Raw genomic sequence first — 17,469 nt, 5'->3', positions numbered from 1 at the left:
GAGTTCTTTTAATTATTTTAAAGATGTGTAGAGGGGTTTTAGGTTGAAAAATGTTCCTCTAGGCACATTTTTCTTTCAGTTTATCTAATGTGTCATGTTCCTTCCTACTGAAGGGATTTCACTCATGTCATTTCTTCTGCCTGGATTCCCGTCCCAGTGGAATAAATACATTAAAATCTTTTATTCTTCCCATATATCTCATCACCTCATCATGGAAGTATTTTATTACCCTTGGCGTAGACTGATTTCCCCTTGACTTATTTATCCTTTGAACTTCTCTTAAGTAAAGCATAGCACTTTTTTTTTAGGTTCGGTTGTATAATTATTTGTTTAATACCTGGTAACCTTGAACAGAATATGCGTTTCATGACAACTAGGGCCTGTCCTTTTATTCTTGTATCTCCCACGTCTTCTATTAAATAAGTGCTCAATAAATATTTTTTTAACACACTTATCAGGTCCTATGCTGGGTGCCGATGGGACGTTGGAGAACAAGGTTTTGACAGTTTAGTCTTGTGTTTAATTTATTCCTTCAGATGTTTGATGACATTTTTTTATATCTCTCCATTCTTTCCATCTTCTCTTTCTGGTTTACTTTGTCTGTTAAAGAATTCTGTTTAAAAGTAGTGCTCTGATTAGAACATTTGAAAAGTATTGAAAATAACCCTTCCCTCTTCCTCCCCTCGTACGATATACACTCTTAATTCTTTTGTGTTCTTCTGTCCAGTCTTCTTACTGTGGTTTTATGATTTGCATAGTTGTGACCATTTGATTTTTCTTTCTTACTACTACATGTGCTAACTTAAACTTTTTATGATAATAAGGTAGCATATCTCATTCTAGAATATTGATATTATATTCAAAATATAAAATTTATAGATAAACCTTGCTAATATTTTAGAATATTTCTTTAGTTTTTAATAAGTGTCATTTGTACCGTTGACATCATAGAATATATTCTGATATTTTGCCTACTTAAACAGGTTGAGTAATAGCTAATCTAAGTAGCTGGTTATTTTTTCCCCTCATTTAAAATCTATTTTATTTATTTATTTATTGTTTTTCTTTTGTCTTCTATTCCTCATTTAAAATCTAAATCACTTGTTATAGTTTCTTGTTAATGTGAATGGCCACTAAGTTGCTTCTCTGCAACTCTGCTTTTGTAGCAAGGAGACTAGTATCTATTTGTGAGTTTTCTTAATACCGTGTCCATTGTTGAAGCCCTGTGTAAACCCTGTGTTTATGCATTTATACATCTTTCTAATTAAAATCGAAGTAGTAGCTATAATTCTCAATATGACTATTGCCTTTTTAAGATTAATTCACGTTTTATAAAACTTGTCTCTCTTTTGTATTAGGAAATGGAAAGGTCAGTAGTTGCACAGCTGCTGAAGGTAGTTTCACATCTCTCACTGGACTTCTAGAAGTTGAACCTCTGCACTTTACTTGTGTGTCAACTAGTGATGGAACCAGAATAGAAAGGGATGATGCAAGTACGTTTACTGGTATATACCTTCTCTTATTATATACATTCTTTTATTACATATTTTATGTTGTAATAAAGTGATATATCAGTATTTACATATCAGTTTATAGTATATGTAAATTCCTTTGCTGTCATGTTTAGTACAAACTTATTGATAGGAGGCACATTTTGGGGAGAAATCATAAGTGGTTTCATATTCTTTTCTAAGTCTATTCATGGGTTTTTTCCTACCCTCTAGAACCCTATGTTAAATCTTTTTGTTTTATGTATGTGCATTTTTAGAAACATTTTAATTTGGAAAATATCAAACATAACGAAAGTAGAGGGACGAGTACAATAGACTATACTTTCATTACCCACCTTCAGCAATCAGTCTTGATGGTCAATTTGGCATCATGATGTTATTTCTTGCATTTAAAGTTAAAGGTATATTTGGTAATGTCTTTGTGAAGGTTGAGATGAGTGAAGAGGGAATACTGTTTTTTTCAGCTAGTTTAAAACAACTTTGGATATATGAACCAGTATTTGTGTGTGTTGAATATATGGTGTTGTTGATGTTTTAAATGAATGATCAGTGAGAACTTGTGTTTATTTTGTATATCTTACTTTCTGTGTTTTTTCTTCACATTGTAGGATCAGTGTTTATTTACCGTTAGTTCTATCTGGGCACAAATAATTGAAGTTTTTATAATTAAAAATATTGGTATATGGTTTTACATTTATATTACAGTCCCAGAAATGTTTTTGAATATTGTCTTGAATGAATTCTGCTGTTGATGGTTTTTTTGTAAGTAGGTGTCTTTTTGTTTCTTCAACTGTTTAACAGACAGTAGAAATAGTTTGCTTGAGAAGTCATGAAAAATTTAATCTTACACTTACACTTGGGTCCAGAATGGCAAAGTGTTTTGAAGGGAACTTAAAAGTCCTTTGAGTGCCTTTTTATTCAGAATCATCTTATATCTTCCAATTGTAGAAGTAACCACTAAGTGAAATTCATGGCTTATGTAGCTGAGAGTTTTAATTTAAAAATAAAAATTTATATTTCTTTCATATGGAGATGCCAAAAGGGTCAAAATTCATTTGTGTTTGTTTTCTTGGACTATTGCAGTCATTTTGTAGAAACTTATATATTTACAGTGGTATGGAAACATGCGATAACAAGAAATTAAACTTCCAGAAAACTCTTTGGTTCTAAATCAGACTTTTTTTTTGGAACTGTCATGAAATTAATTTTCTATTTTAAGAAAATTAATGTGTTTGAATAAGTAATACGTTCAGAAGTTATAAAATTTAAAACATAAAAGATCTGGTTTGAAAAAGAAAAGTATTCCCTCACATTCCCTACCCATTTCTACTCCTGTAAAACATACAATAGGACCAGTTTCTTGTCTTTCCAAATGTAGTCTATGCTTTTATAAGCATTCACCTCTGCATTCCACCCAGATTGAAACCACCACCAGCAGAGAGATACTTGTTAAATGGTAGGGCAAAGTCCTGACTAGTGATCATAAGGTGCTAGAAGATGACTGTAGTCTCTCAGCTTCCTGTCCCCTTTTCTTTTGAAACATGTTAATTGTGAAATATAATGTGCATACAGAGAGGTGCAGAAAACAATTGTATAGTGAAGCAATTTATCACAACACAAACTGCCCATGTGACCACCAAGTCAAGAAATAACATTTCCAGTACTCTTAAAAAAAAGATTTCTTCATGCTCCCCTTCCATTTATTTTTTCCTCACTCTCTCCAAAAGGTGTAAATATTGTCCTAACTTTTAGAGTAATCATTTCTTGGTTTTTATTTGTTTCTTTGTATAACCTCTTAGCTACATGTTCCTAAACACTGACTGAGTAGGGTCTGTATATTATAGAATTGCATTTCTGTATTTTTTGGTCAGCCTTCTGTTCCATGTTATGGTTGTTAAATTCACCTATATCATTGCATATATAGATAGTTGGTTCATTTTCATTGCTGTTTAAGATTCTACTCTCTGAATAAAACAAAGTTTATGTACCCACTATTGATTTGTGTACTATTGAGCGACATTTGGGTTGTTATATTGTAGTGCTATTAGTACTAGTGGATACACTATTCTCTTAGGTATGAATGTAGAAGTTGATTTGCTGCTTTATAGGGTTTTCATATATTCAACTTTAGTTAGTAACGTTAAAGAAATGCACTTATTGATTTACAAGTATATTAAGATTTTCTAGTTATCATCTTATTACTCATTTCTATTTAAAATGCTGTGGGGTCAAAAGAAATACTTTGATTGTCAGTTTGCAAAATTTATTGGGAATTGCAGAGGATCAGCAATAATGCTTGACAATAATGTTTACTCTGCACTTGGTGAAGTGTGCTCTGTATATCCACTTGGATATACAGTTTGCTAATTGTGGTCTTCAAATTCTCTGTCTTTGATTGTTTTATCTGTTTTTTTTGTTTGTTTTTGTTTTTAGTTAATAAGATCAGCATGTTAAATTCTTGTCATTATACCTGTGGATTTGTCTATTTTAGTTTCAACAATTTTTATTTTATACATTCTGAAGCTACCATATAAATTTAGAATGGTTGTATCTTTCTTGTGAGTTGAATCTTTTATCATTAGGTGTTATCTCTCTCTCTCTCTCTCTAAGATTGATTTTCCTAAAATTACTTTGATATTTCTCTACCAGTTATCAGCTTTCTTTTGGTTACTATTTGTATGGTATATATTTTTCCTTCTTTTTACTTTCAACTTTTCAGTGTCTCCTTTTACTTTAGTCATGTCTTTTATAAGCAGAATGTAGTTGCTTTTTTCCCCCCTTTCTTTCAGTTGGAGTATTTAGTTTATTTGCATTTAATGTACTTAGTAATATATTTGGATTCAAATCTACCATGTTTTTCATATATTCTATTAGATTTCTCATCTTGCCTGTTAGATGTTTCTTTTTCTCCTTTGTTTCCATTTTATTGGTGATTGTATTTTTATTGAGCTATTTTTCTACTTTTTATTATAATATTTTTAGCAATTATCCCAGAGAGCATAATATATACATATCCTTGACATCCAGAAATCCAGTTGCTTTTTTTTTTTTACCATACAGTGCAAATATATTGAACATTATTTATCACCTTTCTAATTTATATGGCAATGTGGCTTTATACCTTAATTTTATATGTATTTTAATTCCATGGTTATTATTAGTTTTTATATTCAGTATTCATTTGGATTTATTTCATAATTCCATTTTCATTTCTCTATTTCTTTCTTTGCTTTTGAGCTTTTCTGTGGTTTGATTTTTCTTTATGTCTGAAAACTCTGTAAGATCACTTTTTCTGTTCTTGTCTACTGATGATGAATTAACTTAGTTTTTTGTGGGAAAATTTCAAATATTTTTTGAAAAATTAGATAAACCACAGTCATTATCCATACATAGTATCTTAAACAATGTAGATGTCCTCTTTAATAACTGATTCCATTTTTATTATAATTATCTAAATTAACTATGGCTTATTATGATGCACTTTATCATAATCTAATAAATTAGCATAATCATTTCATAGTATCATCTAATTTTCCATACTTAATTAAATTTTTCTGAATATCATAATAATAACTTTCTACATTTGGCTTGTTTGGATCAAGATATGTCATCTTCATTCTTTTTTTTAATATAAATTTATTTATTTTATTTATTTTATTTTTGGCTGTGTTGGGTCTTCGTTGCTGTGCGTGGGCCTTTTCTAGTTGCGGCGAGTGGGGGCTACTCTTTGTTGTGGTGTGCAGGTTTCTTATTGCAGTGGCTTCTCTTGTTGTGGAGCATGGGCTCTAGGCACGCGGGCTTCAGTAGTTGTGGCATGCGGGCTCAGTAGTTGTGGCTTGTGGGCTTTAGAGCACAGGCTCAGTAGTTGTGGTGCATGGGCTTAGTTGCTCCGCGGCATGTGGGATCTTTCTGGATCAGGGCTTGAACCCATGTCCCCTGCATTGGCAGGTGGATTCTTAACCACTGTGCCACCAGGGAAGCCCCCATCTTCATTCTTGAAGAGTATTTCACATGTTATAGAATTGTAAGCCAGCTATTATTTCTTCTAGTTATTTAAAGGTAATCTTTCATTTTACTTTACTCTGTTTTTGTTAGACATCACTTGTCAGTCTTATTATTCCTTTTTTAATGTCATTGTCAGTTTTCAAGGTGTTTTTGAGATTCATACTCTCTCCCTTCCCCCCTCCCTCCTTCATTTCTCCCCTTCACCCCCTTTCTCTCTGTTTTCAGCATTTTTCTATGATTTCCTACATGTGGTTTCAGTTGTATTTATCCTGGTTGGGATTCACAGGGTTTCTTGAATGCTTACTTCGTATCTTCCATCAGCTTTAGAAAGATCTCAGCCATTAACTGTTGAAACACTGCTTCTGCCCTGTTTTTTATCTTCTCTCTTTTTGTGTCTCCAATTTCATGTATGTTACACTTCATCACTATAACTGACATAATTTCAACTTTTAATTTTTAAATCTCTTCTTTTACTATGGGTATTTTCTTCTAATTCATCTTACGTTTACTGTTTCTCTCTTCTGATGTGTAATCATTTGTGGGGGAGAAGCTATCTTTCCTTCACTCTACTGCAGTGTCACCTCTCTTCAGAATTATGTGTTTGCTATCTGTGTGGGTCATTTCTGATCCTTTGGTCAGTTTATCTAGCCTTATGCCAATACCTCATTGTCTTAATTACTGTAACTTTATGTTAAGTCTTAAAATCTGCTAGTACAAATCTACCAACTTTTTTTCTTTTTTTGGTAGATTTAGAAAATTTATATATGAAGTTTTCACAGTGTTGTGCAGTCATTACCACTAATTCCAGAGTGTTTTAATCACTCCAGAAAGAAACCCTGTAGCCATTAACAGTCACTCCCAATTCCCCTCTCCCCCATCTCCTAGCAATCACTAATCTGTTTTGAGTCTCTATGGATTTGCCTACCCTGGACATTTCACATAAATGTGGAATCATATAGTATATGACCTTTTTGTCTGGGTTCTTTCACTTGGTTTAATATTTTCAAGGTTTGTCCATTTAGCATGTCTAAGTACATCATTTTTGTAGCTGAATAATATTCCATTTTATGATTTACCACTTAAAATTTTTTTTGGATATACCACATTTCGTTTATCTACTCAGAAGTTAATGGACATTGGGGTTGTTTCCTCTTTTTGGCTATTAAGAAAAATACTGCTGTGAACATTTTTGTGTTAAGTGTTCACTGTGATGTATGTTTTCACTTCTCTTGAGTGTATACCTAGGAGTGTAATCCACCAACATTCTTTTTCTTAAAGATGCTCTTTCATAAAGATTCTGGGTCTTTTGTATTTCCATTTTTTCCAGCTTTATTGAAATATAAATGACATGTAACAATGAGCAAGTTTAAGGTGTACAGTGTGTTGTTTTGAAAAATTTATATATTGTAAAATGATTACCTCTATAGCATTAGCTAATACCTTCATTGCGTCCCAGAATTACTATTTCTTTTTTGTGGTGAGAACATTTAAGATTTACTCTCTTTGTAACTTTCCAGTATATAATGCAATATTATGATCTATAATCAATGTGCTGTACGTTAGATCTCAGTAATTCCATTTAAATTTTAGAATTGGATTGATAATTTATACTCAAAAAACTTATTGTATTTTAATATGAGGTTTGAATATAAGTCAGTTTGGGAGGATTGACATCTTAACATTAAGACTTTCAGTCCAGGGGCTTCCCTGGTGGCGCAGTGGTTGAGAATCTGCCTGCTAATGCAGGGGACACGGGTTCGAGCCCTGGTCTGGGAAGATCCCACATGCCACGGAGCAGTTGGGCCCGTGAGCCACAGCTGCTGAGCCTGCGCGTCTGGAGCCTGTGCCCCGCAACGGGAGGGGCCGCGATAGTGAAAGGCCCGCGCACCGCGATGAAGAGCGGTCCCCGCACCGCGATGAAGAGTGGCCCCCACTTGCCGCAACTAGAGAAAGCCCTCGCACGAACCGAAGACCCAGCACAGCCAAAAATATATAAATAAATAAATAAATAAAATAAATAAATTTAATAAATAAATAAATTAAAAAAAAAGACTTTCAGTCCATTAACATGGTAATGTTCTTTAGTATATATTTATGCTAAGTTAGGTATTCCATTTATCTTGGTGATGTCTTATAGTTCTTGGTGCACTAGAAGTTTTGCACATCCTTTTTAGATTTGTACCTAGCTATTTGATTTTTTATGCTGTTATAAGTGCTCTTTTTCTTAATTTTATTTCCAGGTTTTTCTTGCTGGTCTATAGAAGTATAATTGATCTGTGTATATTAATCTCATACCTGGTGACACTGCTATATTAACTTATTAATTCTTGTAGATTGTACATTCTTAGGGATTTTAAATATACACAATTACATCATCTGTTAATAAAGAGATTTTTACTTTGTTGTTTTTCTAGTTGTTATATCTTTTATTTCTTTTTCTTGCTCTATCATGCTTCCTAGGACTCTCTGCATTTATACTGAATAGAAATGGTGATAGTAGTCATCTTTGTCTTGTTCTCACCTCTTTTTTTTTTATATTTAGTTTTAAGGCTCTTAGTATAAAAACAGAAAATGATATTGAAAACTCAGACTCTGCAAAAGATTTAAAAATTAGTTTTGTAGTAGCAGGATGACTTATTTTTCTTGGGTTGTTTATGTCTCTTATGTGTTTCTTGTGACTTAGCTCATTTTCCTTTAAATATTATTTGGGCATTAGATTTTTAAAATACACATGGTTAATATTGAAAAATCGCTTAAATTACCCCAAAGTACAAGTACAACATAAATGCCTTAGTAAGTCTAATAATTTACCCTCTAGAGTTGGAATGAACTGCTGTTGCTTTGGTGGACCACTTGATGGAGCAAATGGATTTCATTTTGCAGCACACAACTTATATGAGTTATGATTGCTCTTTCTTTGACCAAGCTTATATAGTTGAATTTGTGCAGGTTAAATGAGGTGTATGATGGCTACACTGTAATGATCATGTTTTTTTTTTTTAAGTTGAGGAAATTTTTAATTGTAAGAGGCTATGCACAGTTTTGTTGTTATTTCAATCTTGTGATTATAGCTTAGTTTTTAAAAATAGTTTATTTGAATTCTGGCATAATACAGTCATTGTTAGATGTTAAGATAGGCTGTCAGATTACCTTTTTTCTCCCCTTTTCAGGTATTTATGAGCAAATTACTTCCCTCAATTTTATTTTATTTATTTTTATTTTTATTGGAGTATAGTTGATTTAAAATGTTGTGTTAGTTTCTGCCATATACTTCCCCCAATTTTAAATTTATTTATTTATTTATTTATTTATTTTTGGCTGTGTTGGGTCTTCGTTTCTGTGCGAGGGCTATCTCTAGTTGTGGCAAGCGGGGGCCACTCTTCATCACAGTGCGTGGGCCTCTCACTATCGCGGCCTCTCTTGTTGCAGAGCACCGGCTCCAGTCGCGCAGGCTCAGTAGTTGTGGCTCACGGGCCTAGTTGCTCCGCGGCATGTGGGATCCTCCCAGACCAGGGCTCGAACCCGTGTCCCCTGCATTGGCAGGCAGATTCTCAACCACTGCGCCACCAGGGAAGCCCTTCCCTCAATTTTAGATACATTATCTGTAAAATGGGGTAACGTATTACTTACTCGTGTGCCATTGCAAAGATTAAGTGAGTTGATGTAAGTTCCATGCTTAGCACTATGCCTCATGTTAGGTTTGATTTCACACAGCCCTTGGTTCTAACCCTAGTTCTACCATTAGGTAGCTCTACAGGGTAACTTCTCTGAGCCATTCTTTACTTAATCAACTAAAGACCAGAATCATAGTACCTGCCCTTCAGGGTTCATTTGTTGAATGTAGTAATTAACTAAAACAGTGTAAGGTAGTAGGTGATACACACTAAACATTTGTTATTATTGTAGCAGTTATCTTTCCTTAATATAAGTAAGTCTTTCTCTTACTTCACTTAGTATAATAATCTCCAGGTCCATTCATGTTGCTGCAAATGGCATTATTTCATTCTTTTTCATGGATGAGTAGTATTCCATTGTATATATGTACCACATCTTCTTTATCCATTCATCTGTTGATGGACATTTAGTTTGCTTCCATGTCTTGGCTATTGTAAATAGCGCAGCCATGAACATTGGGGTGCACGTATCTTTTCAAATTAGAGTCTTCTCTGGGTATATGTCCAGGAGTGGGATTGCCGAATCATATGGCAATTCTATTTTTAGTTTTTTAAGGAACGTACATTACTGTTTTCCATAGTGGCTGCACCAATTTATATTCCCACCAACAGTGTAGGAGTAGGAGGGTTCCCTTTTCTCCACACCCTCTCCAGCATTTGTTATTTGTAGACTTTTTAATGATGGCCATTCTGACCAGTGTGAGGTGGTACCTCATTGTAGTTTTGTTTTGCATTTCTCTAATTATTAGTGATGTTGAACATCTTTTCTTGTGCCTATTGGCCATCTGTATGTCTTCTTTGGAGAAATGTCTATTTAGGTCTTCTGCCCATTTTTTGATTGGGTTGTTTGTTTTTTTGTTATTGAATTGTATGAGCTGTTTGTATATTTTGGAAATTAAGCCCTTGTTTATCACATCGTTTGCAAATATTTTCTCATAGGTTGTCTTTTTGTTTTGTTTATGGTTTCCTTTGCTGTGCAAAAGCCTATAAGTTTGTTTAGGTCCCATTTGTTTATTTTTGCTTTTATTTCTATTGCCATGGGAGACATTGGTACGATTTATGTCAGAGAATGTTTTGCCTGTGATCTCTTCTGGGAGTTTTATGGTGTCATGTCTTATATTTAAGTCTTTCAGCCATTTTGAGTTTATTTTTGTGTATGGTGTGAGGGTGTGTTCTAACTTCATTGATTTACATGGGGCTGTCCAGCTTTCCCAACACCACTTGCTAAAGAGACTGTCTTTTCTCCATTGTATGTTCTTGCCTCCTTTGTCGAAGATTAATCATGTGAGTTTATGAAATTAAGTTTTTATTTCAGCTTTTTCCAAAATGTTTTACACAGATACTGGTAAATATATAATGGGAAAAAAGTTCTTTTATACTGTATATTTGAATAACATTGAAAAGGGGAGTAAAAAAATTTTAACTTCGTGCGATTTCATAGACCTGTAATGATGGTAATGTTCATGGGTAAGCAGTATGTGCCAGACTTATTTGACTGTGCATCTGACATGCTTCTCTTCTTCTTAGTGTTCTGAGGAGCATATGGTAGGAAACATTGCTTTGCATGTTCTTTGTGGGCAAGATTCTCTTTCCAGGCTATGGCTTAAATGAGGAAATAGGTGTCGTCAGTCTTGTTAAATGATGTTCTTGTAGTTGAAAGTTGTTTGAGCTTTTTATGGGAGGGAGAAGAAGGTGGTGTTGCTGTAAGAAACTTAGTAAAGGAAACTCAGCCTATTTCCTACGCTCAAATTGTGTAAGAGTTTAGCCATATTAAATGAAATTTCTTCCATGCTGACAGTATTTTTAAACTGAAAAGCATACTAATTTTTCTTTGATCAAAAGTCATTTCTGGATCCCTTATACTTGAATACTATTATTATCGATATACTTTTACCATTAAGATTTCCTCTAAAGAGTCTTAGTTTTTAAAGGAAAATTAACTGTAGTTTTAGTGTGAAAGTAGTATATACTTTGTATATGTTTCTCTGTGAACCTTTTCTTCATCCTGTTTTTTTTCCACCCTTGTCTTATGCCAGTGAGTTCCTTCGGGGTTACTCCTGCAGTAGGTGGACTATCATCTGGGACAGTTGGGGAAGCTTCGACAGCCCTGAGTTCAGCAGCCCAGGTAGCTTTGCAGTCTCTCTCTCATGCAATGGCTTCAGCCGAGCAACAGCTACAGGTGCTGCAAGAGAAACAGCAGCAGCTTTTGAAGCTTCAGCAACAGGTTGGAGACTATTTGGCTCTTTGTTCATGCTGTCTCTAAACTTCAAAAGCTGAAAAAATACTGTAAAAATGACCATTATTTTTGTAAAGGAAATTAGGTTGACCGATCTGAGCTAATCATTTTCTACAAAAATTGAGGTAACATCTTTGTGATATACTTAAATTTTTAAAACTTATATATGCATTTTCTTTGATACATAATTGATATTTTCTTTGCAGTCTTTAAGTAAATTCCATTCTTTACTCTGTTTATAAACACTCTTGGTCAAACGTAAGAGTTAAAAAGTTACTATTTTAATGAATTGAAAAACCTAAAATGACATTTTCAAGACCAATTAAATTAATGTGAATTAAAATTTAGTAATAATAGCAGACGTTTTGGAAACTTCATTGTGGTCTAAATGCAACCTATACAATTCCAGGTGACAAATTGTATCAGGTTAGGCAACATGAGAATCCATTTCCTGTTAATATTTTGTTTTGAGGAGAACTTTGTTTCCTTATTTACATTTAATTGTTCTGGTTCCTTTCCGCCTTTGCTTTGACAAATTCCTATTTCCCAAATACTCAGGAAAGTTTATATCAGATATTTAAGGAAGTGTGTGTGTATGTGTGTGTGTGTATTATACACACACACATACACACACACATATATATAGCATAGAAGTACTCCATTCATGTTGAGTCCATTTTTTACTTAATTTCATTTTTATTGAACTAGGATCCAGTTAATCATGTGTATTTTCACAATATATACCCACGTAGTATTCCCCACAATTTAGGTAGGCAGGATTAGTCTATATTTGTTGCTTTTACTTCTTTTACAGAAAGCAAAGCTGGAAGCCAAGTTACATCAGACAACAGCTGCAGCAGCTGCAGCAGCATCAGCAGCATCAGCAGTAGGTCCTGTTCACAACTCTGTGCCTTCCAACCCAGTGGCAGCCCCTGGATTCTTCATTCATCCATCTGATGTTATTCCACCCACTCCAAAAACAACACCACTTTTTATGACTCCACCACTCACCCCACCCAATGAAGCAGTTTCCGTTGTGATTAATGCCGAACTTGCACAGCTTTTCCCAGGCTCAGTTATTGATCCCCCAACAGTCAATCTTGCTGCACATAACAAAAATTCCAACAAGTCCAGAATGGTAAATTACTATATTTTAAACAGGTGTTCGCTTAGACATTTAAAAATATTTTGATGTATACGCTAACTTTAGAAAGCAAAGTTTTATTATGTTAACTTGTTATATCAAATTAGATTATTTTATTTAATGTTACAGAATATACGTCAGGAAATGGGACTTGTTAACTTTATATTATGGTTATTAGTTTTTATAGAGCAAGAGTGATATCAATATAGAGTTATACTTTTTTCTTTTCTAGAATCCACTTGGCTCTGGTCTAGCCCTTGCAATTTCTCATGCTTCACATTTTCTTCAGCCTCCACCTCACCAGTCCATTATTATAGAACGAATGCATTCAGGTAATCTTTGATTTTCTAAAAATATTTTTTTGGCCTTGTCTGCTGGCCCTTTGAAGATTTAATATTTTTGTAGTTTGATTTTCCTGTGCGAATAAATCACATCTGCTCTTGGGAAAGTGCTTTTTACCAAGAATAAGCATTACATAAGGCTCAAGCTGTGTGCTTACCAAGTTGAATGGAAGAGTGCTGCTGAGTGGTTTCATTAAATCTGTCCAAACAGTGGATTTCATCTGTATAAGAATCTCACCTGGGGCTTCCCTGCTGGTGCAGTGGTTGAGAATCCGCCTGCCAATGCAGGGGACACAGGTTCAAGCCCTGGTCTGGGAAGATCCCACATGCTGTGGAGCAGCTAAGCCCGTGCACCACAACTACTGAGCCTGCGCTCTAGAGCCCGCGAGCCACAACTGTTGAAGCCCGCGTGCCTAGAGCCCGTGCTCCGCAACAAGAGAAGCCACTGCAATGAGAAGCCCGCGCACTGCAACGAAGAGTAGCCCCCACTCACCGCAGCTAGAGAAAAGCCCACACGCAGCAACGAAGACCTAACGCAGTCAAAAATAAATTAATTAATTAAAAAAAAAAACTCATCTGTTGAGATATGGTTGGCATAAATATCTGTCTTTATTGTAGCTGCTCAATTACCATTACACTAAAAATTATGCTTAAAGAAGTATTAAGACTAGCATTCTAATGTTGGAACCATTTTTTGAGAATAGCTGACAGAATTACTGCTAATTAAAATAACTGAGTAGGATTACTAGCATTTCATGGTCTCTGGATAGTTCAAATTTTACTTAGGCTTGTACCATGCTTATATGCTAGAGACCTATGATCAGGATAGGTGCTTTTAATTAGAGCATGTTTACTAATACACTGTAGGCAATATTTGCCTTATTATCCTACCAAATGTTATTTCTGGGCTTGAGCAGCAGCAGAATTTAACAGTCCTTAGGTGTGTTTTATAGGAGGAATTAACATGAATATAGTGCATACTGTATCACTTTTCATCATATGAAGAGTTGAACCGTATTTGCTTTATTGCAGTGGGTTGTTTGCTCTTTGGAAGAGAGAGTTTTAAAAAAATAAAGTGTTACATGCTGTTTCCTGCCCAACTAATCATTCATTGGTAACAATAATTAGTGTTCATGGCATATAGAGTGAAATTCGTTGTTGTCCAGTCTTTATGAAATGTGAGCAATTGTTTACACTATGATTTGGTTTTCTATCTGTGGACTCGACTGTGGCACGTAAGCCCCCTAAAGGGGAGAATTATGTTTTTTGTTCAGTAGTCTTTCTGTTTAGGAAAATACTGGTAACTGCCTTGTTTTCCTTAAAATGGCTCTATGGAGATGGCTCTAGTCCTACAAGTTAAATTTAGTTGGGTTCCTTCACTGTAAAATGTAACTGGTAGGGTTACTATCTGCCCCTAACGCAATAAAGAAGAAATTAGGATTTTATTCATGCCTACTGTTTCACTAATTGAGCTTATTCCTGAAATGTGTGTGAGTTGAGAGATGCAAATCTGCTCCTCTGTTTCTCTCAGATCATTCTTTTTTTAATATATGAGCTTACACATAAAAGACATACTGTCTCTTTAGTGTGGCCCTTAAGAGTAAGCCTTCTACTTCATTTGGTACTAGCTGAGGAGACAGTGATGTGTCAATATGGGAGGGAAGCATTGTTTGAGATAAGTTTTATCTGTCTCCATTGGAGGACCTTCCTCAGAGATTTTTTAGTGTGGTAATAATGACTGCATGTGATTTCAGCCTTACGCTTGTCCTTTACATCGTAACCCCAGTGTAAGATGCAACTCCAAAAGATGTTAAGTAAAGCTTAAGAAAACCAAAATCAAATAATAAAATTTGGTATCAGTAATAAATACATTTAGTTGTAAAATTAAAAGGAAACAAGACCAAATGACTGAAAGAAGAACCGATAGGTACTTCATTGAAATAATCTGTATTTTTGCTGATTTACCTTTTTTTGCTCTAAAGTTTTAAAATAAGCTTACATGTACAGTTGATTGCCTTCATAGTAACAAACTTATTCTTGTATATTTTTTACTTAAATCTTGGGGTTCAAACTAATATAAATTGAGGTTTTAGACAGTTTTTGAATGAGAATTATTAACGTTTCTTCTTACTTGTTTGTAGTTTAGTAAGTTGATTTCATATTTTAAGATGAATGTTCCAGATTGTTTCAGAGTGTGTCTTTTGGTTAATTGATACATGGTATTTTGTGTCAGCTGTTGCTCTCTATCTCTCATAGGAGCAAGGAGATTTGTGACCTTGGATTTTGGTAGACCAATACTGTTGACAGACGTATTGATTCCCACTTGTGGAGACTTGGCCTCCTTGTCAATTGACATTTGGACATTAGGAGAAGAGGTTGATGGGAGGCGATTGGTAGTGGCAACAGATATAAGCACCCATTCACTAATTCTTCATGATTTGATACCACCTCCAGTGTGTAGATTCATGAAGGTAAAGAACTTCAAGAAAATGAATTGATATGCTTTCCATGTTTCTGATAAGTTACGAAAAATATTCAGACACATAATTTAAAAGTATCCTTATAGCACGGGGAACCATATTCAATATCCTGTGGTAAACCATAATGGAAAAATTATGTATAACTGAATCACTTTGCTGTACAGCAGAAATTAACACAACATTGTAATTCAACTATACTTCGATTAAAAAATAAAAACAAAAGTATCTTTTTATAATTTATAATATAATTATCTTTTAAAATACATGACTCAGATTTTTCTTGTGGTAGATGGGTGGTTATGTATATTTATAAGTTTTCATTTCAGATCACTGTCATTGGACGTTATGGAAGTACAAATGCCAGAGCTAAAATCCCATTAGGATTTTACTATGGTCATACCTATATCTTGCCTTGGGAGAGTGAACTGAAATTAATGCATGATCCTCTGAGGGGAGAGGGAGAATCTGCAAACCAACCAGAAATTGACCAGCATTTAACAATGATGGTTGCTCTACAGGAGGATATACAGTGCAGGTTAGTAGAAAATTGCAATATATTTTAGTCTTACTGAAACCCTATATTTTCTATAATGTCTCCCACATACGTGTCAAGAAATGACTTTTCATAAGTGTATAGAAAAGAGCAAAAGGCGGTAGGACACTAGCATGTTATAATAATGTTTAATGCATTAATATATTGTGATTAAATAATTCATTCTATTTTTTTTAGTACTTACCAATTGATTAATTGACCAATTGATTAATTCTTTTTAATGGTTGTGTGTTAACTTGTTTTAGAGATTTAATTTTAGTGTATATTCGTGCATGTATATCAAAGAGAACATTGCAGGAATTATTTTGTTCGTTTATTTTTTACTTACAGGTATAACTTGGCTTGTCATCGATTAGAAACTCTTTTGCAAAGTATTGATCTTCCTCCTCTCAACAGTGCTAACAATGCACAGTACTTTTTGCGAAAGCCAGACAAGGCCGTCGAGGAGGACAGCAGAGTCTTTTCTGCCTATCAGGACTGTATTCAGCTACAGCTTCAACTAAATTTGGCTCATAATGCAGTGCAGAGGCTCAGAGTAGCTCTTGGAGCAAGTAGGAAGATGTTGAATGAAACTTCAGACCCAAAAGATTTAATTCAGACGTCTTCCACAGAGCAGTTACGTACTATCATCAGATATTTATTGGACACTTTGCTCAGCCTTCTTCACTCTTCCAATGGTTTGTATTTGACTTACGTACTTAAAAAGGCCGGAAATATATTTGATGTGATTTTCTTGCATGTTTTGTTGTATTAATATTTCCTGGGTTCTGTTTATTTTTGTATCCTTTCTGATGTATTTATGTAATGTGTTTTTAGGTTAATTCATTTTTTCCCCTGATCTTTGTTTTTCTTAAATAGATTTTTTTTTTAATTTTTGAATTTTACTTTATTTTTTTATACAGCAGGTTCTTATTAGTCATCCATTATATACACATCAGTGTATACATGTCAATCCCAATCTCCCAATTCATCCCACCCCCCCATCCCCCCGCCGCTTTCCCCCCTTGGTGTCCGTACGTTTGTTCTCTACATCTGTGTCTCTATTTCTCCCCTGCAAACTGGTTCATCTGTACGATTTCTCTAGGTTCCACATATATGCGATAATATACGATATTTGTTTTTCTCTTTCTGACTTACTTCACTCTGTATGACAGTCTCTAGATCCATCCACGTCTCTACAAATGACCGAATTTTGTTCCTTTTTATGACTGAGAAATATTCCATTGTATATATATACCACATCTTCTTTACCCATTCTTCTGTTGATGGGCATTTAGGTTGCTTCCATGACCTGGCTATTGTAAATAGTGCTGCAGTGAACATTGGGGTGCATGTGTCTTTTTGAATTATAGTTTTCTCTGGGTATATGCCCAGTAGTGGGATTGCTGGATCATATGGTAATTCTATTTTTAGTTTTTTAAGGAACCTCCATATTGTTCTCCATAGTGGCTGTATCAATTTACATTCCCACCAACAGTGTAAGAGGGTTCCCTTTTCTCCACACCCTCTCCAGCATTTGTTGTTT

General features: G+C 34.5%; 1 protein-coding gene across 8 annotated transcripts in view; it reads left to right on the top strand.

Annotated features, from left to right (window-relative positions):
* The window catches only part of BIRC6 (baculoviral IAP repeat containing 6), a 249,296-nt gene that overhangs the window by 77,214 nt on the left and 154,613 nt on the right, over positions 1–17,469 (top strand). For 5 of the 8 annotated variants that reach the window (XR_009009856.1, XM_057557863.1, XM_057557864.1 and 2 more), the window contains 7 exons: positions 1,359–1,505; positions 11,227–11,414; positions 12,241–12,564; positions 12,803–12,902; positions 15,168–15,382; positions 15,718–15,926; positions 16,275–16,621. Coding sequence is in view for 7 of the 8 variants with exons in the window: in XM_057557863.1 (XP_057413846.1) it covers positions 1,359–1,505; positions 11,227–11,414; positions 12,241–12,564; positions 12,803–12,902; positions 15,168–15,382; positions 15,718–15,926; positions 16,275–16,621 (1,530 nt within the window). In the remaining variant the exon portion in view is untranslated. The remainder of the gene's footprint in view (positions 1–1,358; positions 1,506–11,226; positions 11,415–12,240; positions 12,565–12,802; positions 12,903–15,167; positions 15,383–15,717; positions 15,927–16,274; positions 16,622–17,469) is intronic. The other 3 variants (XM_057557865.1, XM_057557866.1, XM_057557868.1) reach the window with 3 other exon arrangements.

This window comes from Balaenoptera acutorostrata, chromosome 12 (genome assembly GCF_949987535.1).
Source record: "Balaenoptera acutorostrata chromosome 12, mBalAcu1.1, whole genome shotgun sequence".
NCBI classification, from domain to species: Eukaryota; Metazoa; Chordata; class Mammalia; order Artiodactyla; family Balaenopteridae; genus Balaenoptera; species Balaenoptera acutorostrata.
This window is presented reverse-complemented; position numbering and strand designations above follow the sequence as displayed.